General features: G+C 53.2%; 2 protein-coding genes across 3 annotated transcripts; both read left to right on the forward strand.

Annotated features, from left to right (window-relative positions):
- The first annotated feature begins 1,470 nt into the window (after positions 1-1,470).
- LOC146754170 (uncharacterized) lies at positions 1,471-5,590 on the forward strand. Of its 2 annotated transcripts, XM_085528911.1 has the most exons (4): positions 1,471-2,233; positions 2,415-2,904; positions 3,236-3,372; positions 5,184-5,590. In XM_085528911.1, the coding sequence occupies exons 1-2, from the start codon at positions 1,666-1,668 to the stop codon at positions 2,516-2,518; spliced, it is 672 nt and encodes a 223-aa protein (XP_085385037.1). In that variant the 5' UTR covers positions 1,471-1,665; the 3' UTR covers positions 2,519-2,904; positions 3,236-3,372; positions 5,184-5,590. The 2 variants fall into 2 exon arrangements, with proteins under 2 accessions (XP_085385037.1, XP_085385036.1); XM_085528910.1 differs by having other exon boundaries at positions 1,471-2,904.
- A 6,380-nt stretch (positions 5,591-11,970) lies between these two features.
- LOC146754171 (uncharacterized) lies at positions 11,971-13,847 on the forward strand. The gene is made up of 2 exons (XM_085528709.1): positions 11,971-12,921; positions 13,103-13,847. The coding sequence occupies exons 1-2, from the start codon at positions 12,354-12,356 to the stop codon at positions 13,204-13,206; spliced, it is 672 nt and encodes a 223-aa protein (XP_085384835.1). The 5' UTR covers positions 11,971-12,353; the 3' UTR covers positions 13,207-13,847.
- Positions 13,848-23,821: the final 9,974 nt, after the last annotated feature.

Below are 23,821 nucleotides of genomic sequence, written 5' to 3' on the forward strand. Positions count from 1 at the left end.
GTTCTTTTCAACCCAGACCATTCAGTGATTCTACAATTCTTTGACTTCATGTTTCTGTGATTCTGTGATTCTTTGATTCCCGTGTGGGCTCTGCTGATGCATGACAGAGAATGTGATATACCCACTTAAAGCCACGCTCTTTGGCACAGCTGTTGGTCAGCTTATTTCAGAAATGAGTCCGGTTGGACTGAATTCTTTCTAGGGTGCCGAGTGCCCAGGATAGTGTTTTGGATGGAGGCATGGAGCATGGGATATGTTTCCAGCCATCCAGTGGTCGCTTCCATCCTTGGTTTGGGGTAGTGTGATATAATCAACGTGCCAGAAGGAGACAGAGATGGCTCACAGTTACAGTCCCAGACAAAGCAGTTTAGGCCCAGGGAAGATTCATTTATTACCAGCTAATAATGCAGTAGGATAGCAAGAAGAAAAAGCAGACTAAAAGCACTTTGCTTCTTTACCCTGTGTCTGCCTCAGGTATCTGAAGGGAAGATTGCAGCTGCACACCACAAGGATGGTTCTGGTTCCCAGGCTGGTGCACGCTTTCACTTGATGTTTAAGCTACAATTTTTTGAAGCATTTTTTCATTGTCCTCAGATTTATTTGTAACTTCTCCCACCAGCACACAGAGGGCAAGCACTGACTGGCTCCCATGTGGGCTGCGGGGCTGTGACCTCACAGAGGTGTCCCCACCCAAAGCACTGTGACCTCACAGCCGAATCTTTAGGAGCCAGTGACCAGCACCCCGCCTCTCTCAGTGCGGTTGTGACCGGCTTTGAGCGATGGTTGACAACAGCGTTCTTCTTGTCCCTACATACCATTTCTTCCTGGATGGCCTGTTTTTGGTGGCCGGGGTCTTTCTGCTTCACACCCTGTGGCACCTACAGGTAGGGGAGTTTGAGGATGGGGTTATATGGGGCTGGGGGACTCAGGGCTGGGGGATTTGGAACCGACTGCGCTGGCTGCTTCCCAGAGCCTCACTGTGCCACGTTCATGTGCCTGCAGGCTGTCAAGCTATTCTTGTGTCTGAAGAGATCATGGCAGCGAGGAGCAGCAGCACCAAAGTCAGGTGAGTGTCCCATGGGTCATCACCAAGCCCCAGCCTTGTCCTGATTCACGCCAGGCAGGGATGGGCCCATGGGAGGAGCCCAGCCCTGGCCTGGGAACTGGCACACTGCAGGTCGGCCAGATGGGACAAGGTTGTCCCTGGTGCCCCATCCTGCTGTGGCTCAGGACCTCTCCCTATTACAGATGCTGAGCCACAGAGGCACAGGCCATGGTGCTGCTCCAGCTGGAACAGCTGCAGCAAGGCAGACCAGGAGCTGCAGCGGCTGGTGCAGTCAGCACTGCGTAAGCCTGTCGGCAGTCTGGGCCCTGACTTCTGGAATGCTGCCTGGAGGGATCTGGAAAAGCTGGTGGAGCAGGGCAGTCTGTACTGCTGCAGCTCCGCCAATGCCCAGCCAGAAAACCAGCGCAGAGCATCAGCTCGTGAGTCAGGTAAGTCTTTTGCAGGTCAGCCTCGATCTGCATGATTGCCCTGATGTGTGCTAGGCCCATGGGAGAAGCCCAGCCCTGGAGCAGGACCTTGCACTCTGCAGGCTGGGCCAAGCGCAACCCATCCTGCTGTGGCTCAGGTCCCCTCCCTGCTTTGCAGATGACAACGGACAGATGCATGGGCCACGGTGCTGCTGCCCCAGCTGCAACCGCTGCAGCCGAGCTGAGCAGGAGCTGCAGCAGCTGGTGCAGTCAGCACTGCCTGAGCACGTCGGCACTCTGGGCCCTGACTTCTGGGATGCTGCCTGGAGGGATCTGCAGGAGCTGGTGGAGAGTGGCAGCCTGTCCTGCTGCAGCTCTTCTGGTGTCCAGAGCTCAACCAGAACATACAACAGAGCCCACATGGACTGCAGAACCCAGCCCCACCGCCGGCCAGGTCTGATGGCAACAAAACCAGCCCAGACAATGTACCACGGTGGCAGGGCAGCCAGCAGAGCAGGGGATCCCACCGAGGTCTGCCGGCCACCTGCGGAGGAGTGCATTTTGCGTGAGAGGATCCTCCTCCCAGATGGACGGCTGCCTCAGAGGCCGGATAATCTCGTGCCCCTTCAAGAGTGGGCTGTGAATCCACCAGGCCTTGGCACCATCAAGAAGGAGTTTTCTGGACAAACACCATCCAGAAGACACACAGGGAGACCAAGTGGTCTCTCTGGAAAGGAACGCTTGCAGGTCAAGAAAGAAGGTAGGCCATTCAGTGTTGAAAGCAGGGCTTCCTTGGTGGGAAAAAGAGATGCACGGCGGTGGTGGCTTCTCTACCCAGCCACCAGGAGAGGACTGCACCGTGCATCTTGTCCCAGACGGGCGGCTGCCCCGGAGGCCAGATCATCTCGTGCCCCCTCCTAAGCAGGCTGTTTCTCTAACAGGCCTTCCCAGCTCTGCCAGACAGTCTTCGGAAGGGGCAGCAAGGGAGCAAGGGCAACAGGGAAGAGCTGCTAAGCGGCGTGCTATGAGCTGCTGCTGTTACTGACGGCGGCCACAGCAGGGGACAATAGTACATGACAGCATCCTGCGAACAGAGGTGGCAGTAAGTTGGTGGGAGCAGAGGTGCCAGTGGGACTGATCGTCCTCACGTGCACCGGTCAGAGGTGGCCCTGCAGGTTCCTGCACATCCCAAGGTGAATACAAGGCAGCAACACAGGCAGCACCAACGGCTTCAGTGCTGGCAATGGAGGACGACGGCTGCCAAGCCAACATCACCAGTGTTGGAAGTGCGGAGAGACCTGGCCCCATATCGCCTCCTTCCCCTGGCGGACATCAAGGAGACAGAGGGGCTGTGGGTGCCCACAGCTTCTGTCATCAGCATTCACTTGGCTGTGGGAGGGTCACGTAAAGAAGAACGTAATGGAGGACCTGGTAAGGGCCAGCTCACAGAGTTCCATTAAGTCCTCTTGGGACGTGCGTGTGGGTTGGAGGAGGCCCAAGCTTCCCCCGTGCACCTGTGTGCCAAGCAGCGGCACATTGCAGGCCGGGGACCCATCTCGGGCTGTCAGCAACGCCCGCAGCGCCAATGGCCACTGGCTGGGCCCAGTCCAGCCTATCGCAGCCCAACAGCCAGAAGGCCGATGGCATCCTGCCTTATGTCAGCAATAGCGTGGGCAGCAGGAGCGGGGAAATGGGCATCCCTCTGTATTCTGGTCTGGTGAGGACACCCCTTAAACACTGTGTTCTCTTTTGTGCTCCTCAGAACAGGAAAGTCCTCGAGGCCCTGGAGCGTGTCCAGAAAAAAGCCACTAAGGCGATGCGGCTTGTGGAGCAATGATCTGAGCGGGAGTGGATTAGTGTGTAACCGGGAGGAGGGAGAAACACCCCTTTACTAAAAAGGTATTTAAGCACTGGAGGTGGTGCTGCGGGGAGGTGGCTGGGTTGCTGTCATATTATCATAGACTGATAGAATGGCTGGGTTGAAAAGGACCTCAAAGATCATCTCTTTTCAGTCCCTCTTGCTATGTGCAGGGTCAGCAACCACCAGACCAGGCTGCCCAGAGCTACATCAGCCTGGCCTTGAATGCCTCCAGGGATGGGGCATCCACAGCCTCCTTGGGCAACCTATTGACAAACCACCTGGATGGGGTGCTCAGGGACATGATTTTGCAGTTGGTTGTTGGAGTTAGGGTTGCATGGTTAGGTTGAGGTTGGAATTTATGATCTTGAAGGTTCTCAGGTTCCAACCTGAGCAGTTCTATGAATTCGGTATATAGCCATGCTTCTGATACCGGTCGCTTTCCAGGAAAAAAATGTAAATGCTGTTGAGCTGTTGACTGTTTCCTGATGAGCAAAGATACTGTAAGATAGGCAGTGTCTGTATCCACTGTTTGGGAAAGTGCAAGTGAGTCTGGAAGATGCTATCCTGTTTATCAGGCACAGGAGGGGACGATGTACACCGAGGACAAATATTTCAAAAGAAGCAGCCCAGAAGAATTGTACACAATAGTCCTGAAAGAATGGGCTGAATTTTAGCAACATTTATTTGTTATACAACTGGAATTTCTCTAGTGTTCTCAGGCGATGCTCTGCCAGGTTCTCTGCTCAGGCATCTGCATCCCCTTGGGTGCAAGGCATCCTTCATGTACTTTAGCCACACAGAGAGATGAAATCTATTGGCTCCAAGGGGCAAGGAAAGGGTTATGAAATTACACTGAGGAGGCATCTGCGCAGCTCTCAACAGGGCTCCAGCCTGCAGCTCTCCAGGAGGTGTGAGAAGCTGATCTGATGGCTCCCTCTGGCTGTAGGCTCTGCGAGTGATTCTGTAGAAAATGCATCCTGTAGCTGCTCCATTCCTGCAGTCATCAGAAGTGTTGGGGAATCTGTTTCTTTTCCATATCTACAAAAATTCTGCTACACATCTTTGTCTTTGGAGTTCTGGGGCAATGCAGAAAGAAGGAGTTGGTACTGATCTGTTCATCACCCAGAGATTCTTAGGGAACAGATGAGATGGTGGATCCTCATTTCAAGCCAGTCTAAGCAATAGCTTTGGCAATGCATTTGGGTTGTGAGAAGGCAGAGGGGCTCAGTTCTTTCCTTTTGACTCTAGGTGGGGTGGGGGAGAGGGTGAATATTCTCCACTTCTCAACACTCAATACACCAGGGCTGGACACTGTATCCAGTAATCTGAGTAATCAGGAGAGAGTTCTGCAGGAACCACTGAGACACAGGGGCTGCAGTTAATGCCACGTGATGAGAGACTGGAGAGTTGGGCTTGTTCAGCTTTGAAAAGAGATGGTTCTGGAGGACTTAAGATTATCCCCTATCAGCTGTGAGGAGATTATTAAGAAGATGGAATCAGGCTTTTAATGGAGGTGCAGATCAGGAGGAACGGGCTAACTTTGAGGGTATTCCCTAAGTTACCCACTGGGAGAGGGGCCCAGAGAGGTTGTGGGATCTCTGACTTTGGATGTTTTCAAGACTCAGATGTGCAGAATGCTGAGCAGCCTGGTTTGATACCATCACTGCCACAGCTTTGTGAAGAAGGTTGGACTAGAGACCTCCTGAGGTCCTCTCCAGCCTGGACAGGATTGTGAATCTATTAAAGGAGTGGGAATCTTAAAATCATAGAATCACAAGGTTGAAAAGGACCTACAAGGTCATCATTACATCACCATTACTACCACAAGCTACTAAACCATATCTCGTAGGTACTCATCTGGACACCACCTGAACACTGCCAGGGACGATGATTCCACCGCCTTCCTGGTCAAAGAAGAAGAAGAACCAGGAGAAGTCTGGATGAGCTGACAAAGCATGCGTGGGAAGGCCACCAAGCACCTCAGCTACCTGGTGTGGAGAAGCCCCCTCATCTGCAGCAAGAAGATACACCCTCTTGTCATGGTCAAAGATGAGGACATGGTCGGTGCTGCAGGTTCCTTGGGTCCCCTGATCTGTACAGGGTTCCCAGTGATCCTCTGGCAGCTCTCCTGGATGGAAAGCCCCTGATTTTATGCCACCTGCCTTTCAGGAAAATGTTTATTTTCCCAAACAACAACAGAGGATAATTGAAATTTCTTTTCCTATTCTCCCCCCCAAAACCCCCCTCAACCACGTTGTGCTCCTCATTGTAAATAAATAAATTATTTGACCCTAAAATCTCCCCTCTGGAGGTCTCATCAATGTTTCTGGTTTAACTGACTTTGGGTTTTGGGGTCAACATGTCCTGTTTGCATTATCAACAGAAGCCTGAGGTTGTCATGGATGGGAGGCCACACTGTGCTGGAGAAGGGATGGATGAGATTTACTCTAGCCAAGGTGCTCAGATATGACAGCCAGCAGGCTCCTGAACCCAGACCTTTCAGATCACTGCTTTCAGGGCTGTTGCTGGCCTTGCTCACTCTACATCCTGCCAAAAGCCAGCCGTGCTTAGCCTGAGCTTTGTGCTTTCCTGCAGTATGAGCATTGCACTTTGCCTTCAAAACCATGTGCCGGCAGGGAACAAGGTGCTGGCACAGCTGTACTGATGCTGAATGTCTGCAGTCACATAAGCCTGCTGGTAAATCGCCCTGCTTGTGCTGTGCTGATAGTGGGGTGGGTGAGGGGCCTTGTGGAAGGGAAGGGGAGAACAGATCATGGTGTGCTGTGTGACTGGAGCTGAAGCAAGTTTGGTCAGGTCTATTTGCTGCACAGTACACGGGCTGTGTGCTCTGCTCCTTCCCCTTTGTTGACACATCTGGCAGGAGCCACCGTGTGTTCCCAAGTCTCATGCGCATCAGGGCAGTCCCAGCCTCCTGCCATGCTCTTGGAGGCAAACTGTCCTGGAAAATGTCTTCCTTGCCTCAGTAGCAGCAATACTAGCAGGGGTGTTCCCACCACGCTCAGAGAGAAGATCACATTTCAGCCACAGTCCCCTCTTAGACAAGCATCTGTCTCTCTCTCTCAGCTCTTCCTCACACCCACCCATTAAGTGGGGACTTGATACTGAACTTCTGGGAAGGGTCAGTTTGTCAACTGTCCATCACACACTACAGTCAACCAGGGCCCCTTCTGTCCTAGCACAGCCAGCTCTGCTAACAAACACCGTCCAGAAGACACACAGGGAGACCAAGTTGTGTCTCTGAAATGGAACAACACTTGCAGGTCGAGAAATAAGGTAGGCCATTTATTGTTGCAAGCAGGGCTTCCTCGGAGGGAAAAAGAGAAGAGAAGCACGGCGGTGGTGGCTTCTCTACCCAGCCACCAGGAGAGGACTGCACCGTGCATCTTGTCCCAGACGGGCGGCTGCCCCGGAGGCCAGATCATCTCGTGCCCCCTCCTGAGCAGGCTGTGTCTCCAACAGGCCTTCCCAGCTCTGCCAGACAGTCTTTGGAACGAGCAGCAAGGGAACAAGGGCAACAGGGAAGAGCTGCTGAGCGGCGTGCTGGGTCCTGCTCCTGTTACACACAGCCACCACAGCAGGGGACAATTGTACATGACAACATCCTGCGAGCAGAGGTGGCAGTACATTGGTGGGAGCAGAGGTGCCAGTGGGACTGATCGTCTGCATGTGCACCAGTAGTTCTCTAAGTGCACAGCACAGTGAGACCAGCAGCAACAGCACCTTCACGTCTGACTACTGAAGATGACGGCAGAAGTGCAGCCAGCCAGCATCTGAGCTCTGCCCTCAGTGCGAGAAGTGAGTGAAGGGCTGGTACTGGTGGCAGCTGGTGGTCCCCGCAGCCCCCAGGACAGATTGTCAGGGCTCCCAGGCAGGCAGGGGGCCATGGAGTAGCCCCCACAGAGCTGCACCTGCAAGCAGCCACCTGCAAATGGGGACTTCATTGAGCAACACAGGGACAATGTTGGTGGGTCAGCAATGCCCAGGATGCTTTCCACATTGTCTGAGTGCACCCATGTGCTTTCGGGGGGGCTGAAAGACAGCGGGAAGAAAGAGAAATGCAGGGAAGCCAAACCAGCAGAGGACGCACTGTGTGTGAGAGTATCCTGATCCTGGATGGACGGCTGCCTCTGAGGCCGCATAATGTTGTGCCCCTTCGAGGGAGAGTGGTAAATCGTCCAGGCCTTCGCACCGTCAAGACGGAGTTTCCAGTACAAACAGCCTTGAAAAGATGCAGAGGAAGACCAAGTTGTGTCTCTGACAAGGAACAATGCTTGCAGGTCCAGAGGGAATGCAGGCCACTCAGAGTCAGAACGGCTTCCTCGGTGGGAAAAGGAGAAGCACAGTGCAGGTGGCTCCTCCAGCCGCCCACCAGCAGAGGACTGCACTGTGCACAGAATCACCCTTCTCCCAGATGGACGGCTGCCTCAGAGGCCAGGTAATCTCGTGCCCGCTTCTGAGCAGGTGGGGTCTGCACCAGGTCTTCCCAGCTCTGCCAGAGAGTTGGGGCTTCCTCGGTGGGAAAAAGAGAAGAACAGTACATTGATCTCCTCTACGCGGCCACCAGCAGAGGACCAGCAGAGGACTGCACTGTGTGTGTGAACATCCACCTCCCAGATGCTATAGATTACCGCAGGAGGAAAGCGTACTTCAAGGACCCACAAGGGTACAGATGGGCTTTGGGTATAACTGCCTTGGAGAACACAACAATTATCTACTAACCTCTGAGATGACCTCTCTCAGTCTCTCAGAGGGCACTTCTGCTGCTAAGAGTAGATACAGAGAGCATCCTCTAACAGCTACCAGCAGGAAAGCATATATACAGTAACTATTGGGAGGATGCCTCCAGTTTCTAGTAGCTACACCTAGAGGTAGTTTTACAGCACCTGCTGTTAGTATAAATCAGCCTGAGGATCTGTTGAAGCATCCAGAGTAGCATTTTGTGTAACATCAAGCATAGCAGAGGTGTTCTCTCCCTATAGGTCTGATTAGTGGACACAGTGTTTCTGGACAACCCTGGGGATGGGCCTGTGTAATCTGCTTGAGCAGACTGGTTGGACAAGAAGATCTCCAGAGGTCCCTTCCATCTTCAGCTGTTCTGTGATTCAGTAATTCTGCAGGAGTCAAGTTTCGGAGACTTTACTAGGCATCAATGACACGAGGCCGGGAAGATCCAGGTATGCTGCAGTTTAACCCAGCCTGTAGCTACAAAACACACAGTCACTGCCCGGCCTCCCAGTGGGATGGGAGAGAGAATCAGAAAAATACAACAACCTGGAACTTGCAGGTTGAGATAAAAACTATTTACTAAGACAGAACAAGGAAGGGGAGAAAAGAATAGTAGTTATGATTAATAGAATGGAGTGTGATGTTGAAGTGTTGTGTGCTGAATCCACTTCTGGTTCTGTCAGAATTCATTCTTCCTTAACCTGGGTACTCCTTACTGTAATGCCATTAGTGAGGGGTATGGGAATCATAGGAATAATAATATGCGGCATTATACAGCAACTAGCATCATACAATTCAAATTCTTGGCTGTTCTCCCCCGACATCACATCCTCTTCCAGGTAAACACTGGACATCCCCATCCTTCCACATTTCCCACCAAGTGCATGCAGATCCTTGAGCAGAAGCAATCCCACGGATGGGCGTGCTTTTGCCCGAGGCGGGAACAACCCTGACCGGCTTGCCCAGCATGTTGTTCAAGTGCACTGCAGGGACTTGATCCCTTTGTACCATACACAGGAGGCTTGACTGGCAGATCCCCTAATGCGGCCATTTGGCAGATCTGAGCTCCTTGCTGGGTAAAGAACTGGTTGGAGGGCCAGGCCCAGAGAGTGGCGGTGAATGGAGTTAAATCCAGCTGGCGACCGCTCAGTAGTGGTGTTGCCCAGGGGTCGTTGTTGGGACCCGTCCTCTTCCGTATCTTTATTGATGACCTGGACGAGGGCACTGAGTGCACCCTCAGTAAGTTTGCAGATGACACCAAGTTGGCAGGAAGTGTGGATCTGCCTGGGGGTGGCAAGGCCCTACAGAGGGATCTGGACAGGCTGCGTCACTGGGCAGCAGCCAATGGGATGAGGTTCAGTGCAACCACGTGCCTGGTCCTGCATTTTGACCACTGCAACTGCAGGCAACGCTACAGGCTTGGGGCAGAGCAGCTGGAAGATGCTCAGCTGAACATGAGCCATCAGTGAGTGAGCCCATGTCGCCAAGAACATGTCCAGAGAAGGGCAGTGAAGCTGGCAAGGGGTCTGGAGCACAGAGCTTATGGGGAGCAGCTGAGAGAGCTGGGACTGTTCAGCCTGGAGGAGGCTCAGGGAACACCTCTCTATTGCTCTCTATAACTATCTGAAGGGAGGTTGTAGTGAGCTGACAGTCGGCCTCTCCTCTCGTGTTACTAGTGATAGGACCAGAGGGAATGGCCTCCAGTTGTGCCAGGGGAGATGCAGTCTGGACGTTAGGGAATTTTCTTTAGGATTCAAGAAAAGATCCTTTTTGTCAGGATATTTCTGGTCAGGCACTGGAACGGTCTGTCCAGAGAGGTTGTGCAGACACACCTGCCCCAGAGGTGTTCAAGGATCATTTAAACATTGTGTTGAGGGACGTGGTTTAGTGGGAACTATTGGTGGCAGGAGAACAGTTGGACTGGATGATCTTGTAGATCTTTACCAACCTTGGTGATTCTATAATTCTCTAAGATCTCCTTAAGAGCAGCCCTACAGAGAAGGACTTGGGGGTCCTGGTGGACAAGAAACTAGACATGAACCATCAGTGTGTGCCTGCAGCCCAGAAGGGCAGCTGTGTTCTGGGCTGCATTAAAAAGGGGGTGGCCAGCACGGACAGGGAGGTGACTGTTCTCCTCTGCTCAGCTCTTGTGAGGTCCCATCTGCAGTACTGAGTTCTGGCCTGGAGCCCCAGGCACAAGAAAGACATGGAGCTCTTGGATCGAATCCAGAGGAGGGTCTGAGGATGACCCTCTCCTGTGAAAAAGGGTTAGGGAACTGAGCTTTTTTAGTGTGGAGAAGAGAAGGCTCTGGGGAGAGCTCCTTGCCTTCCAGTATTTGAAGGGAGTGTATAAACAGGAGGGGGAATGGCCATTTACGAGGGTTGATAGTGATAGGACAAGGGGGAATGGGTTTCAACTGAGGTGGGGGAGGTTTAGGTGCGATATTAGGAGGATGTTTTTCACACAGAGGGTGGGGATGCACTGGAACACGTTGCCCAAGGAGGCTGTGGATGCCTCATCCCAGCAGGCATTCAAGGCCAGGCTGGATGTGGCTCTGGGCAGCCTGGTCTGCTGGCTGGCGACCCTGCATATAGCAGGGTCTTTAAGGTTCTTTTCAACCCAGACCATTCAGTGATTCTACAATTCTTTGACTTCATGTTTCTGTGATTCTGTGATTCTTTGATTCCCGTGTGGGCTCTGCTGATGCATGACAGAGAATGTGATATACCCACTTAAAGCCACGCTCTTTGGCACAGCTGTTGGTCAGCTTATTTCAGAAATGAGTCCGGTTGGACTGAATTCTTTCTAGGGTGCCGAGTGCCCAGGATAGTGTTTTGGATGGAGGCATGGAGCATGGGATATGTTTCCAGCCATCCAGTGGTCGCTTCCATCCTTGGTTTGGGGTAGTGTGATATAATCAACGTGCCAGAAGGAGACAGAGATGGCTCACAGTTACAGTCCCAGACAAAGCAGTTTAGGCCCAGGGAAGATTCATTTATTACCAGCTAATAATGCAGTAGGATAGCAAGAAGAAAAAGCAGACTAAAAGCACTTTGCTTCTTTACCCTGTGTCTGCCTCAGGTATCTGAAGGGAAGATTGCAGCTGCACACCACAAGGATGGTTCTGGTTCCCAGGCTGGTGCACGCTTTCACTTGATGTTTAAGCTACAATTTTTTGAAGCATTTTTTCATTGTCCTCAGATTTATTTGTAACTTCTCCCACCAGCACACAGAGGGCAAGCACTGACTGGCTCCCATGTGGGCTGCGGGGCTGTGACCTCACAGAGGTGTCCCCACCCAAAGCACTGTGACCTCACAGCTGAATCTTTAGGAGCCAGTGACCAGCACCCCGCCTCTCTCAGTGCGGTTGTGACCGGCTTTGAGCGATGGTTGACAACAGCGTTCTTCTTGTCCCTACATACCATTTCTTCCTGGATGGCCTGTTTTTGGTGGCCGGGGTCTTTCTGCTTCACACCCTGTGGCACCTACAGGTAGGGGAGTTTGAGGATGGGGTTATATGGGGCTGGGGGACTCAGGGCTGGGGGATTTGGAACCGACTGCGCTGGCTGCTTCCCAGAGCCTCACTGTGCCACGTTCATGTGCCTGCAGGCTGTCAAGCTATTCTTGTGTCTGAAGAGATCATGGCAGCGAGGAGCAGCAGCACCAAAGTCAGGTGAGTGTCCCATGGGTCATCACCAAGCCCCAGCCTTGTCCTGATTCACGCCAGGCAGGGATGGGCCCATGGGAGGAGCCCAGCCCTGGCCTGGGAACTGGCACACTGCAGGTCGGCCAGATGGGACAAGGTTGTCCCTGGTGCCCCATCCTGCTGTGGCTCAGGACCTCTCCCTATTACAGATGCTGAGCCACAGAGGCACAGGCCATGGTGCTGCTCCAGCTGGAACAGCTGCAGCAAGGCAGACCAGGAGCTGCAGCGGCTGGTGCAGTCAGCACTGCGTAAGCCTGTCGGCAGTCTGGGCCCTGACTTCTGGAATGCTGCCTGGAGGGATCTGGAAAAGCTGGTGGAGCAGGGCAGTCTGTACTGCTGCAGCTCCGCCAATGCCAAGCCAGAAAACCAGCGCAGAGCATCAGCTCGTGAGTCAGGTAAGTCTTTTGCAGGTCAGCCTCGATCTGCATGATTGCCCTGATGTGTGCTAGGCCCATGGGAGAAGCCCAGCCCTGGAGCAGGACCTTGCACTCTGCAGGCTGGGCCAAGCGCAACCCATCCTGCTGTGGCTCAGGTCCCCTCCCTGCTTTGCAGATGACAACGGACAGATGCATGGGCCACGGTGCTGCTGCCCCAGCTGCAACCGCTGCAGCCGAGCTGAGCAGGAGCTGCAGCAGCTGGTGCAGTCAGCACTGCCTGAGCACGTCGGCACTCTGGGCCCTGACTTCTGGGATGCTGCCTGGAGGGATCTGCAGGAGCTGGTGGAGAGTGGCAGCCTGTCCTGCTGCAGCTCTTCTGGTGTCCAGAGCTCAACCAGAACATACAACAGAGCCCACATGGACTGCAGAACCCAGCCCCACCGCCGGCCAGGTCTGATGGCAACAAAACCAGCCCAGACAATGTACCACGGTGGCAGGGCAGCCAGCAGAGCAGGGGATCCCACCGAGGTCTGCCGGCCACCTGCGGAGGAGTGCATTTTGCGTGAGAGGATCCTCCTCCCAGATGGACGGCTGCCTCAGAGGCCGGATAATCTCGTGCCCCTTCAAGAGTGGGCTGTGAATCCACCAGGCCTTGGCACCATCAAGAAGGAGTTTTCTGGACAAACACCATCCAGAAGACACACAGGGAGACCAAGTGGTCTCTCTGGAAAGGAACGCTTGCAGGTCAAGAAAGAAGGTAGGCCATTCAGTGTTGAAAGCAGGGCTTCCTTGGTGGGAAAAAGAGATGCACGGCGGTGGTGGCTTCTCTACCCAGCCACCAGGAGAGGACTGCACCGTGCATCTTGTCCCAGACGGGCGGCTGCCCCGGAGGCCAGATCATCTCGTGCCCCCTCCTAAGCAGGCTGTTTCTCTAACAGGCCTTCCCAGCTCTGCCAGACAGTCTTCGGAAGGGGCAGCAAGGGAGCAAGGGCAACAGGGAAGAGCTGCTAAGCGGCGTGCTATGAGCTGCTGCTGTTACTGACGGCGGCCACAGCAGGGGACAATTGTACATGACAGCATCCTGCGAACAGAGGTGGCAGTAAGTTGGTGGGAGCAGAGGTGCCAGTGGGACTGATCGTCCTCACGTGCACCGGTCAGAGGTGGCCCTGCAGGTTCCTGCACATCCCAAGGTGAATACAAGGCAGCAACACAGGCAGCACCAACGGCTTCAGTGCTGGCAATGGAGGACGACGGCTGCCAAGCCAACATCACCAGTGTTGGAAGTGCGGAGAGACCTGGCCCCATATCGCCTCCTTCCCCTGGCGGACATCAAGGAGACAGAGGGGCTGTGGGTGCCCACAGCTTCTGTCATCAGCATCCACTTGGCTGTGGGAGGGTCACGTAAAGAAGAACGTAATGGAGGACCTGGTAAGGGCCAGCTCACAGAGTTCCATTAAGTCCTCTTGGGACGTGCGTGTGGGTTGGAGGAGGCCCAAGCTTTCCCCTTGCACCTGTTTGCCAAGCAGCGGCACATTGCAGGCCGGGGACCCATCTCGGGCTGTCAGCAACGCCCGCAGCCCCAATGGCCACTGGCTGGGCCCAGTCCAGCCTATCGCAGCCCAACAGCCAGAAGGCCGATGGCATCCTGCCTTATGTCAGCAATAGCGTGGGCAGCAGGAGCGGGGAAATGGGCATCCCTCTGTATTCTGGTCTGGTGAGGACACCCCTTAAACACTGTGTTCTTTTTTGTGCTCCTCAGAACAGGAAAGTCCTCGAGGCCCTGGAGCGTGTCCAGAAAAAAGCCACTAAGGCAATGCGGCTTGTGGAGCAATGATCTGAGCGGGAGTGGATTAATGTGTAACCGGGAGGAGGGAGAAACACCCCTTTACTAAAAAGGTATTTAAGCACTGGAGGTGGTGCTGCGGGGAGGTGGCTGGGTTGCTGTCATATTATCATAGACTGATAGAATGGCTGGGTTGAAAAGGACCTCAAAGATCATCTCTTTTCAGTCCCTCTTGCTATGTGCAGGGTCAGCAACCACCAGACCAGGCTGCCCAGAGCTACATCAGCCTGGCCTTGAATGCCTCCAGGGATGGGGCATCCACAGCCTCCTTGGGCAACCTATTGACAAACCACCTGGATGGGGTGCTCAGGGACATGATTTTGCAGTTGGTTGTTGGAGTTAGGGTTGCATGGTTAGGTTGAGGTTGGAATTTATGATCTTGAAGGTTCTCAGGTTCCAACCTGAGCAGTTCTATGAATTCGGTATATAGCCATGCTTCTGATACCGGTCGCTTTCCAGGAAAAAAATGTAAATGCTGTTGAGCTGTTGACTGTTTCCTGATGAGCAAAGATACTGTAAGATAGGCAGTGTCTGTATCCACTGTTTGGGAAAGTGCAAGTGAGTCTGGAAGATGCTATCCTGTTTATCAGGCACAGGAGGGGACGATGTACACGAAGGATAAATATTTCAAAAGAAGCAGCCCAGAAGAATTGTACACAATAGTCCTGAAAGAATGGGCTGAATTTTAGCAACATTTATTTGTTATACAACTGGAATTTCTCTAGTGTTCTCAGGCGATGCTCTGCCAGGTTCTCTGCTCAGGCATCTGCATCCCCTTGGGTGCAAGGCATCCTTCATGCACTTTAGCCACACAGAGAGATGAAATCTATTGGTTCCAAGGGGCAAGGAAAGGGTTATGAAATTACACTGAGGAGGCATCTGCGCAGCTCTCAACAGGGCTCCAGCCTGCAGCTCTCCAGGAGGTGTGAGAAGCTGATCTGATGGCTCCCTCTGGCTGTAGGCTCTGCGAGTGATTCTGTAGAAAATGCATCCTGTAGCTGCTCCATTCCTGCAGTCATCAGAAGTGTTGGGGAATCTGTTTCTTTTCCATATCTACAAAAATTCTGCTACACATCTTTGTCTTTGGAGTTCTGGGGCAATGCAGAAAGAAGGAGTTGGTACTGATCTGTTCATCACCCAGAGATTCTTAGGGAACAGATGAGCTAGTGGATCCTCATTTCAAGCCAGTCTAAGCAATAGCTTTGGCAATGCATTTGGGTTGTGAGAAGGCAGAGGGGCTCAGTTCTTTCCTTTTGACTCTAGGTGGGGTGGGGGAGAGGGTGAATATTCTCCACTTCTCAACACTCAATACACCAGGGCTGGACACTGTATCCAGTAATCTGAGTAATCAGGAGAGAGTTCTGCAGGAACCACTGAGACACAGGGGCTGCAGTTAATGCCACGTGATGAGAGACTTTGGAGTTGGGCTTGTTCAGCTTTGAAAAGAGATGGTTCTGGAGGACTTAAGATTATCCCCTATCAGCTGTGAGGAGATTATTAAGAAGATGGAATCAGGCTTTTAATGGAGGTGCAGATCAGGAGGAACGGGCTAACTTTGAGGGTATTCCCTAAGTTACCCACTGGGAGAGGGGCCCAGAGAGGTTGTGGGATCTCTGACTTTGGATGTTTTCAAGACTCAGATGTGCAGAATGCTGAGCAGCCTGGTTTGATACCATCACTGCCACAGCTTTGTGAAGAAGGTTGGACTAGAGACCTCCTGAGGTCCTCTCCAGCCTGGACAGGATTGTGAATCTATTAAAGGAGTGGGAATCTTAAAATCATAGAATCACAAGGTTGAAAAGGACCTACAAGGTCATCATTACATCACCACAAGCTACTAAACCATATCTCGTAGGTACTCATCTGGACACCACCTGAACACTGCCAGGGACGATGATTCCACTGCCTTCCTGGTCAAAGAAGAAGAAGAACCAGGAGAAGTCTGGATGAGCTGACAAAGCATGCGTGGGAAGGCCACCAAGCACCTCAGCTACCTGGTGTGGAGAAGCCCCCTCATCTGCAGCAAGAAGATACACCCTCTTGTCATGGTCAAAGATGAGGACATGGTCGGTGCTGCAGGTTCCTTGGGTCCCCTGATCTGTACAGGGTTCCCAGTGATCCTCTGGCAGCTCTCCTGGATGGAAAGCCCCTGATTTTATGCCACCTGCCTTTCAGGAAAATGTTTATTTTCCCAAACAACAACAGAGGATAATTGAAATTTCTTTTCCTATTCTCCCCCCCAAAACCCCCCTCAACCACGTTGTGCTCCTCATTGTAAATAAATTAATTATTTGACCCTAAAATCTCCCCTCTGGAGGTCTCATGAATGTTTCTGGTTTAGCTGACTTTGGGTTTGGGGGTCAATATGTCCTGTTTGCATTATCAACAGAAGCCTGAGGTTGTCATGGATGGGAGGCCACACTGTGCTGGAGAAGGGATGGATGAGATTTACTCTAGCCAAGGTGCTCAGATATGACAGCCAGCAGGCTCCTGAACCCAGACCTTTCAGATCACTGCTTTCAGGGCTGTTGCTGGCCTTGCTCACTCTACATCCTGCCAAAAGCCAGCCGTGCTTAGCCTGAGCTTTGTGCTTTCCTGCAGTATGAGCATTGCACTTTGCCTTCAAAACCATGTGCCGGCAGGGAACAAGGTGCTGGCACAGCTGTACTGATGCTGAATGTCTGCAGTCACATAAGCCTGCTGGTAAATCGCCCTGCTTGTGCTGTGCTGATAGTGGGGTGGGTGAGGGGCCTTGTGGAAGGGAAGGGGAGAACAGATCATGGTGTGCTGTGTGACTGGAGCTGAAGCAAGTTTGCTCAGGTCTATTTGCTGCACAGTACACGGGCTGTGTGCTCTGCTCCTTCCCCTTTGTTGACACATCTGGCAGGAGCCACCGTGTGTTCCCAAGTCTCATGTGCATCAGGGCAGTCCCAGCCTCCTGCCATGCTCTTGCAGGCAAACTGTCCTGGAAAATGTCTTCCTTGCCTCAGTAGCAGCAATACTAGCAGGGGTGTTCCCACCACGCTCAGAGAGAAGATCACATTTCAGCCACAGTCCCCTCTTAGACAAGCATCTGTCTCTCTCTCTCAGCTCTTCCTCACACCCACCCATTAAGTGGGGACTTGATACTGAACTTCTGGGAAGGGTCAGTTTGTCAACTGTCCATCACACACTACAGTCAACCAGGGCCCCTTCTGTCCTAGCACAGCCAGCTCTGCTAACAAACACCGTCCAGAAGACACACAGGGAGACCAAGTTGTGTCTCTGAAATGGAACAACACTTGCAGGTCGAGAAATAAGGTAGGCCATTTATTGTTGCAAGCAGGGCTTCCTCGGAGGGAAAAAGAGAAGAGAAGCACGGCGGTGGTGGCTTCTCTACCCAGCCACCAGGAGAGGACTGCACCGTGCATCTTGTCCCAGACAGGAGGCTGCCCCGGAGGCCAGATCATCTCGTGCCCCCTCCTGAGCAGGCTGTGTCTCCAACAGGCCTTCCCAGCTCTGCCAGACAGTCTTTGGAACGAGCAGCAAGGGAACAAGGGCAACAGGGAAGAGCTGCTGAGCGGCGTGCTGGGTCCTGCTCCTGTTACACACAGCCACCACAGCAGGGGACAATTGTACATGACAACATCCTGCGAGCAGAGGTGGCAGTACATTGGTGGGAGCAGAGGTGCCAGTGGGACTGATCGTCTGCATGTGCACCAGTAGTTCTCTAAGTGCACAGCACAGTGAGACCAGCAGCAACAGCACCTTCACGTCTGACTACTGAAGATGACGGCAGAAGTGCAGCCAGCCAGCATCTGAGCTCTGCCCTCAGTGCGAGAAGTGAGTGAAGGGCTGGTACTGGTGGCAGCTGGTGGTCCCCGCAGCCCCCAGGACAGATTGTCAGGGCTCCCAGGCAGGCAGGGGGCCATGGAGTAGCCCCCACAGAGCTGCACCTGCATGCAGCCACCTGCAAATGGGGACTTCATTGAGCAACACAGGGACAATGTTGGTGGGTCAGCAATGCCCAGGATGCTTTCCACATTGTCTGAGTGCACCCATGTGCTTTCGGGGGGGCTGAAAGACAGCGGGAAGAAAGAGAAATGCTGGGAAGCCAGACCAGCAGAGGACGCACTGTGTGTGAGAACATCCTCCTCCCAGATGGACGACTTCCTCTGAGGCTGCATAATGTTGTGCCCCTTCGAGGGAGAGTGGTAAATCCTCCAGGCCTTCGCACAATCAAGAAGCAGTTTCCAGGACAAACAGTGTTGAAAAGATGCAGAGGAAGACCAAGTTGTGTCTGACAAGTAACAATGCTTGCAGGTCCAGAGGGAATGCAGGCCACTCAGAGTCAGAACCGGCTTCCTCGGTGGGAAAAGGAGAAGCACAGTGCAGGTGACTCCTCCAGCCGCCCACCAGCAGAGGACTGCACTGTGCACAGAATCACCCTTCTCCCAGATGGACGGCTGCCTCAGAGGCCAGGTAATCTCGTGCCCGCTTCTGAGCAGGTGGGGTCTGCACCAGGTCTTCCCAGCTCTGCCAGAGAGTTGGGGCTTCCTCGGTGGGAAAAAGAGAAGAACGGTACATTGAACTCCTCTACGTGGCCACCAGCAGAGGACCAGCAGAGGACTGCACTGTGTGTGTGAACATCCACCTCCGAGATGCTATAGTTTACCGCAGGAGGAAAGGGTACTTCAAGGACCCACAAGGGTACAGATGGGCTTTGGGTATAACTGCCTTGGAGACACACAACAATTATCTACTAACCTCTGAGATGACCTCTCTCACTCTCTCAGATGGCACTTCTGCTGCTAAGAGTAGATACAGAGAGCATCCTCTAACAGCTACCAGCAGGAAAGCAAATATACAGCAGCTATTGTGAGGATGCCTCCAGTTTCTAGTAGCTACACCTATAGGTAGTTGTATAGCACCTGGCGTTAGTATAAATCAGCCTGAAGATCTGTTGAAGCATCCAGAGTAGCATTTTGTGTAACATCAAGCATAGCAGAGGTGTTCTCTCCCTATAGGTCTGATTAGTGGACACAATGGTTCTGGACAACCCTGGGGATGGGCCTGTGCAATCTGCTTGAGCAGACTGGTTGGACAAGAAGATCTCCAGAGGTCCCTTCCATCTTCAGCTGTTCCGTGATTCAGTAATTCTGCAACAGTCAAGTCTGGGAGACTTTACTAGGCACTAATGCCACAAGGCCAGGGAGATCCAGGTATGCTGCAGTTTAACCCAGCCTGTAGCTACAAACCACCCAGTCACTGCCCGGCCTCCCAGTGGGATGGGAGAGAGAATCAGAAAAATACAACAACCTGGAACTTGCAGGTTGAGATAAAAACTATTTACTAAGACAGAACAAGGAAGGGGAGAAAAGAATAGTAGTTATGATTAATAGAATGGAGTGTGGTGTTGAAGTGTTGTGTGCTGAATCCACTTCTGGTTCTGTCAGAATTCATTCTTCCTTAACCTGGGTTCTCCTTACTGTAATGCCATTAGTGAGGGGTATGGGAATCATAGGAATAATAATATGCGGCATTATATAGCAACTAGCATCATACAATTCAAATTCTTGGCTGTTCTCCCCCGACATCACATCCTCTTCCAGGTAAACACTGGACATCCCCATCCTTCCACATTTCCCACCAAGTGCATGCAGATCCTTGAGCAGAAGCAATCCCACGGATGGGCTTGCTTTTGCCCGAGGCGGGAACAACCCTGACCGGCTTGCCCAGCATGTTGTTCAAGTGCACTGCAGGGACTTGATCCCTTTGTACCATACACAGGAGGCTTGACTGGCAGATCCCCTAATGCGGCCATTTGGCAGATCTGAGCTCCTTGCTGGGTAAAGAACTGGCTGGAGGGCCAGGCCCAGAGAGTGGCGGTGAATGGAGTTAAATCCAGCTGGCGACCGCTCAGTAGTGGTGTTGCCCAGGGGTCGTTGTTGGGACCCGTCCTCTTCCGTATCTTTATTGATGACCTGGACGAGGGCACTGAGTGCACCCTCAGTAAGTTTGCAGATGACACCAAGTTGGCAGGAAGTGTGGATCTGCCTGGGGGTGGCAAGGCCCTACAGAGGGATCTGGACAGGCTGCGTCACTGGGCAGCAGCCAATGGGATGAGGTTCAGTGCAACCACGTGCCTGGTCCTGCATTTTGACCACTGCAACTGCAGGCAACGCTACAGGCTTGGGGCAGAGCAGCTGGAAGATGCTCAGCTGAACATGAGCCATCAGTGAGTGAGCCCAGGTGGCCAAGAACATGTCCAGAGAAGGGCAGTGAAGCTGGCAAGGGGTCTGGAGCACAGAGCTTATGGGGAGCAGCTGAGAGAGCTGGGACTGTTCAGCCTGGAGGAGGCTCAGGGAACACCTCTCTATTGCTCTCTATAACTATCTGAAGGGAGGTTGTAGTGAGCTGACGGTCGGCCTCTCCTCTCGTGTTACTAGTGATAGGACCAGAGGGAATGGCCTCCAGTTGTGCCAGGGGAGATTCAGTCTGGACGTTAGGGAATTTTTTTTAGGATTCAAGAAAAGATCCTCTTTGTCAGGATATTTCTTCTCCGATAGACTGGTCAGGCCCTGGAACGGTCTGTCCAGAGAGGTGGTGCAGACATTGGCCCCAGAGATGTTCAAGGATCATTTAAACATTGTGTTGAGGGACGTGGTTTAGTGGGAACTATTGGTGGCAGGAGAACAGTTGGACTGGATGATCTTGTAGATCTTTACCAACCTTGGTGATTCTATAATTCTCTAAGATCTCCTTAAGAGCAGCCCTACAGAGAAGGACTTGGGGGTCCTGGTGGACGAGAAACTAGACATGAACCATCAGTGTGTGCCTGCAGCCCGGAAGGGCAGCTGTGTTCTGGGCTGCATTAAAAAGGGGGTGGCCAGCAGGGACAGGGAGGTGACTGTTCTCCTCTGCTCAGCTCTTGTGAGGTCCCATCTGCAGTACTGAGTTCTGGCCTGGAGCCCCAGGCACAAGAAAGACATGGAGCTCTTGGATCGAATCCAGAGGAGGGTCTGAGGATGACCCTCTCCTGTGAAAAAGGGTTAGGGAACTGAGCTTTTTTAGTGTGGAGAAGAGAAGGCTCTGGGGAGAGCTCCTTGCCTTCCAGTATTTGAAGGGAGTGTATAAACAGGAGGGGGAATGGCCGTTTACGAGGGTTGATAGTGATAGGACAAGGGGGAATGGGTTTCAACTGAGGTGGGGGAGGTTTAGGTGCGATATTAGGAGGATGTTTTTCACACAGAGGGTGGGGATGCACTGGAACAGGTTGCCCAAGGAGGCTGTGGATGCCTCATCCCTGCAGGCATTCAAGGCCAGGCTGGATGCAGCTGTGGACAGCATGGTCTGGTGGCTGGCGACCCTGCACAGAGCAGAGGGTTGAAACCAGATGGTCTTTAAGGTTCTTTTCAACCCAGACCATTCAGTGATTCTACAATTCTGTGATTTCATGTTTCGGTGATTCTGTTATTCTTTGATCCCCGTGTGGGCTCTGCTGGAGCATGACAGAGAATGCGATATACCCACTTAAAGCCACGCTCTTTGGCACAGCTGTTGGTCAGCTTATTTCAGAAATGAGTCCGGTTGGACTGAATTCTTTCTAGGGTGCCAAGTGCCCAGGATAGTGTTTTGGATGGAGGCATGGAGCATGGGATATGTTTCCAGCCATCCAGTGGCCGCTTCCGTCCTTGGTTTGGGGTAGTGTGATATAATCAACGTGCCAGAAGGAGACAGAGATGGCTCACAGTTACAGTCCCAGACAAAGCAGTTTAGGTCCAGGGAAGTTTCATTTATTACCAGCTAATAATGCAGTAGGATAGCAAGAAGAAAAAGCAGACTAAAAGCACTTTGCTTCTTTACCCTGTGTCTGCCTCAGGTACCTGAAGGGAAGATTGCAGCTGCACACCACAAGGATGGTTCTGGTTCCCAGGCTGGTGCACGATTTCACTTGATGTTTAAGCTACAATTTTTCGAAGCAATTTTCATTATCCACAGGTTTACTTGTAACTTCTCCCACCAGCACACAGAGGGCAAGCACTGACTGGCTCCCATGTGGGCTGCGGGGCTGTGACCTCACAGAGGTGTCCCCACCCAAAGCACTGTGACCTCACAGCTGAATCTTTAGGAGCCAGTGACCAGCACCCCGCCTCTCTCAGTGCGGTTGTGACCGGCTTTGAGCGATGGTTGACAACAGCGTTCTTCTTGTCCCTACATACCATTTCTTCCTGGATGGCCTGTTTTTGGTGGCCGGGGTCTTTCTGCTTCACACCCTGTGGCACCTACAGGTAGGGGAGTTTGAGGATGGGGTTATATGGGGCTGGGGGACTCAGGGCTGGGGGATTTGGAACCGACTGCGCTGGCTGCTTCCCAGAGCCTCACTGTGCCACGTTCATGTGCTTGCAGGCTGTCAAGCTATTCTTGCGATCATGGCAGCGAGGAGCAGCAGCACCAAAGTCAGGTGAGTGTCCCATGGGTCATCACCAAGCCCCAGCCTTGTCCTGATTCACGCCAGGCAGGGATGGGCCCATGGGAGGAGCCCAGCCCTGGCCTGGGAACTGGCACACTGCAGGTCGGCCAGATGGGACAAGGTTGTCCCTGGTGCCCCATCCTGCTGTGGCTCAGGACCTCTCCCTATTACAGATGCTGAGCCACAGAGGCACAGGCCATGGTGCTGCTCCAGCTGGAACAGCTGCAGCAAGGCGGACCAGGAGCTGCAGCGGCTGGTGCAGTCAGCACTGCGTAAGCCTGTCGGCAGTCTGGGCCCTGACTTCTGGAATGCTGCCTGGAGGGATCTGGAGGAGCTGGTGGAGCAGGGCAGTCTGTACTGCTGCAGCTCTGCCAATGCCCAGCCAGAAAAGAAGCGCGGAGCATCAATTCGTGAGTCAGGTAAGTCTTTTGCGGATCAGCCCCAATCTACATAATTGCCCTGATGTGTGCTAGGCCCAGGGGAGGAGCCCAGCCCTGGAACAGGACCTTGCACTCTGCAGATTGGGTCAAGGGCATCCCCATCCTGCTGTGGCTCAGGTCCCCTCCCTGCTTTGCAGATGACAACAGACAGATGCATGGGCCACGGTGCTGCTGCCCCAGATGCAACCGCTGCAGCAAGGCGGACCAGGAGCTGCAGCAGCTGGTGCAGTCAGCACTGCCTGAGCACATCGGCACTCTGGGCCCTGACTTCTGGGATGCTGCCTGGAGGGATCTGGAGGAGCTGGTGGAGAGTGGCAGCCTGTCCTGCTGCAGCTCTTCTGGTGTCCAGAGCTCAACCAGAAGATACGACAGAGCCCACATGGACTGCAGAACCCAGCCCCACCGCCGGCCAGGTCTGATGGCAACAAAACCAGCCCAGACAAAGTTCCAAGGTGGCAGGGCAGCCAGCAGAGCAGGGGATCCCACCGAGGTCTGCCGGCCACCTGCGGAGGAGTGCATTTTGCGCGAGGCCATCCTCCTCCCTGACGGACGGCTGCCTCAGAGGCCGGATAATCTCGAGCCCCTTCGAGAGTGGGCAGTGAATCCACCAGGCCTTCGCACAATCAAGAAGGAGTTTCCTGGACAAACACCGTCCAGAAGACAGACAGGGAGACCAAGTGGTCTCTCTGAAACGGAACGCTTGCAGGTCAAGAAAGAAGGTAGGCCATTCAGTGTTGAAAGCAGGGCTTCCTTGGTGGGAAAAAGAGAAGCATGGCGGTGGTGGCTTCTCTACCCAGCCACCAGGAGAGGACTGCACCGTGCATCTTGTCCCAGACGGGCGGCTGCCCCAGAGGCCAGATCATCTCGTGCCCCCTCCTCAGCAGGCTGTGTCTCCAACAGGCCTTCCCAGCTCTGCCAGACA

This window comes from Coturnix japonica, chromosome Z (genome assembly GCF_054131305.1).
Source record: "Coturnix japonica strain WE chromosome Z, WE-NBRP24, whole genome shotgun sequence".
In the NCBI taxonomy this organism is placed as follows: Eukaryota; Metazoa; Chordata; class Aves; order Galliformes; family Phasianidae; genus Coturnix; species Coturnix japonica.

Excerpts from the sequence above, each read along its gene's own strand:
- LOC146754171 (XM_085528709.1), top strand. The coding sequence starts at position 12,354 with ATGCATGGGCCACGGTGCTGCTGCCCCAGCTGCAACCGCTGCAGCCGA. Across the intron at positions 12,922-13,102 it reads CTTGCAGGTCAAGAAAGAAG|GCCTTCCCAGCTCTGCCAGA; the intron begins GTAGGCCATTCA and ends TTTCTCTAACAG.
- LOC146754170 (XM_085528910.1), top strand. The coding sequence starts at position 1,666 with ATGCATGGGCCACGGTGCTGCTGCCCCAGCTGCAACCGCTGCAGCCGA.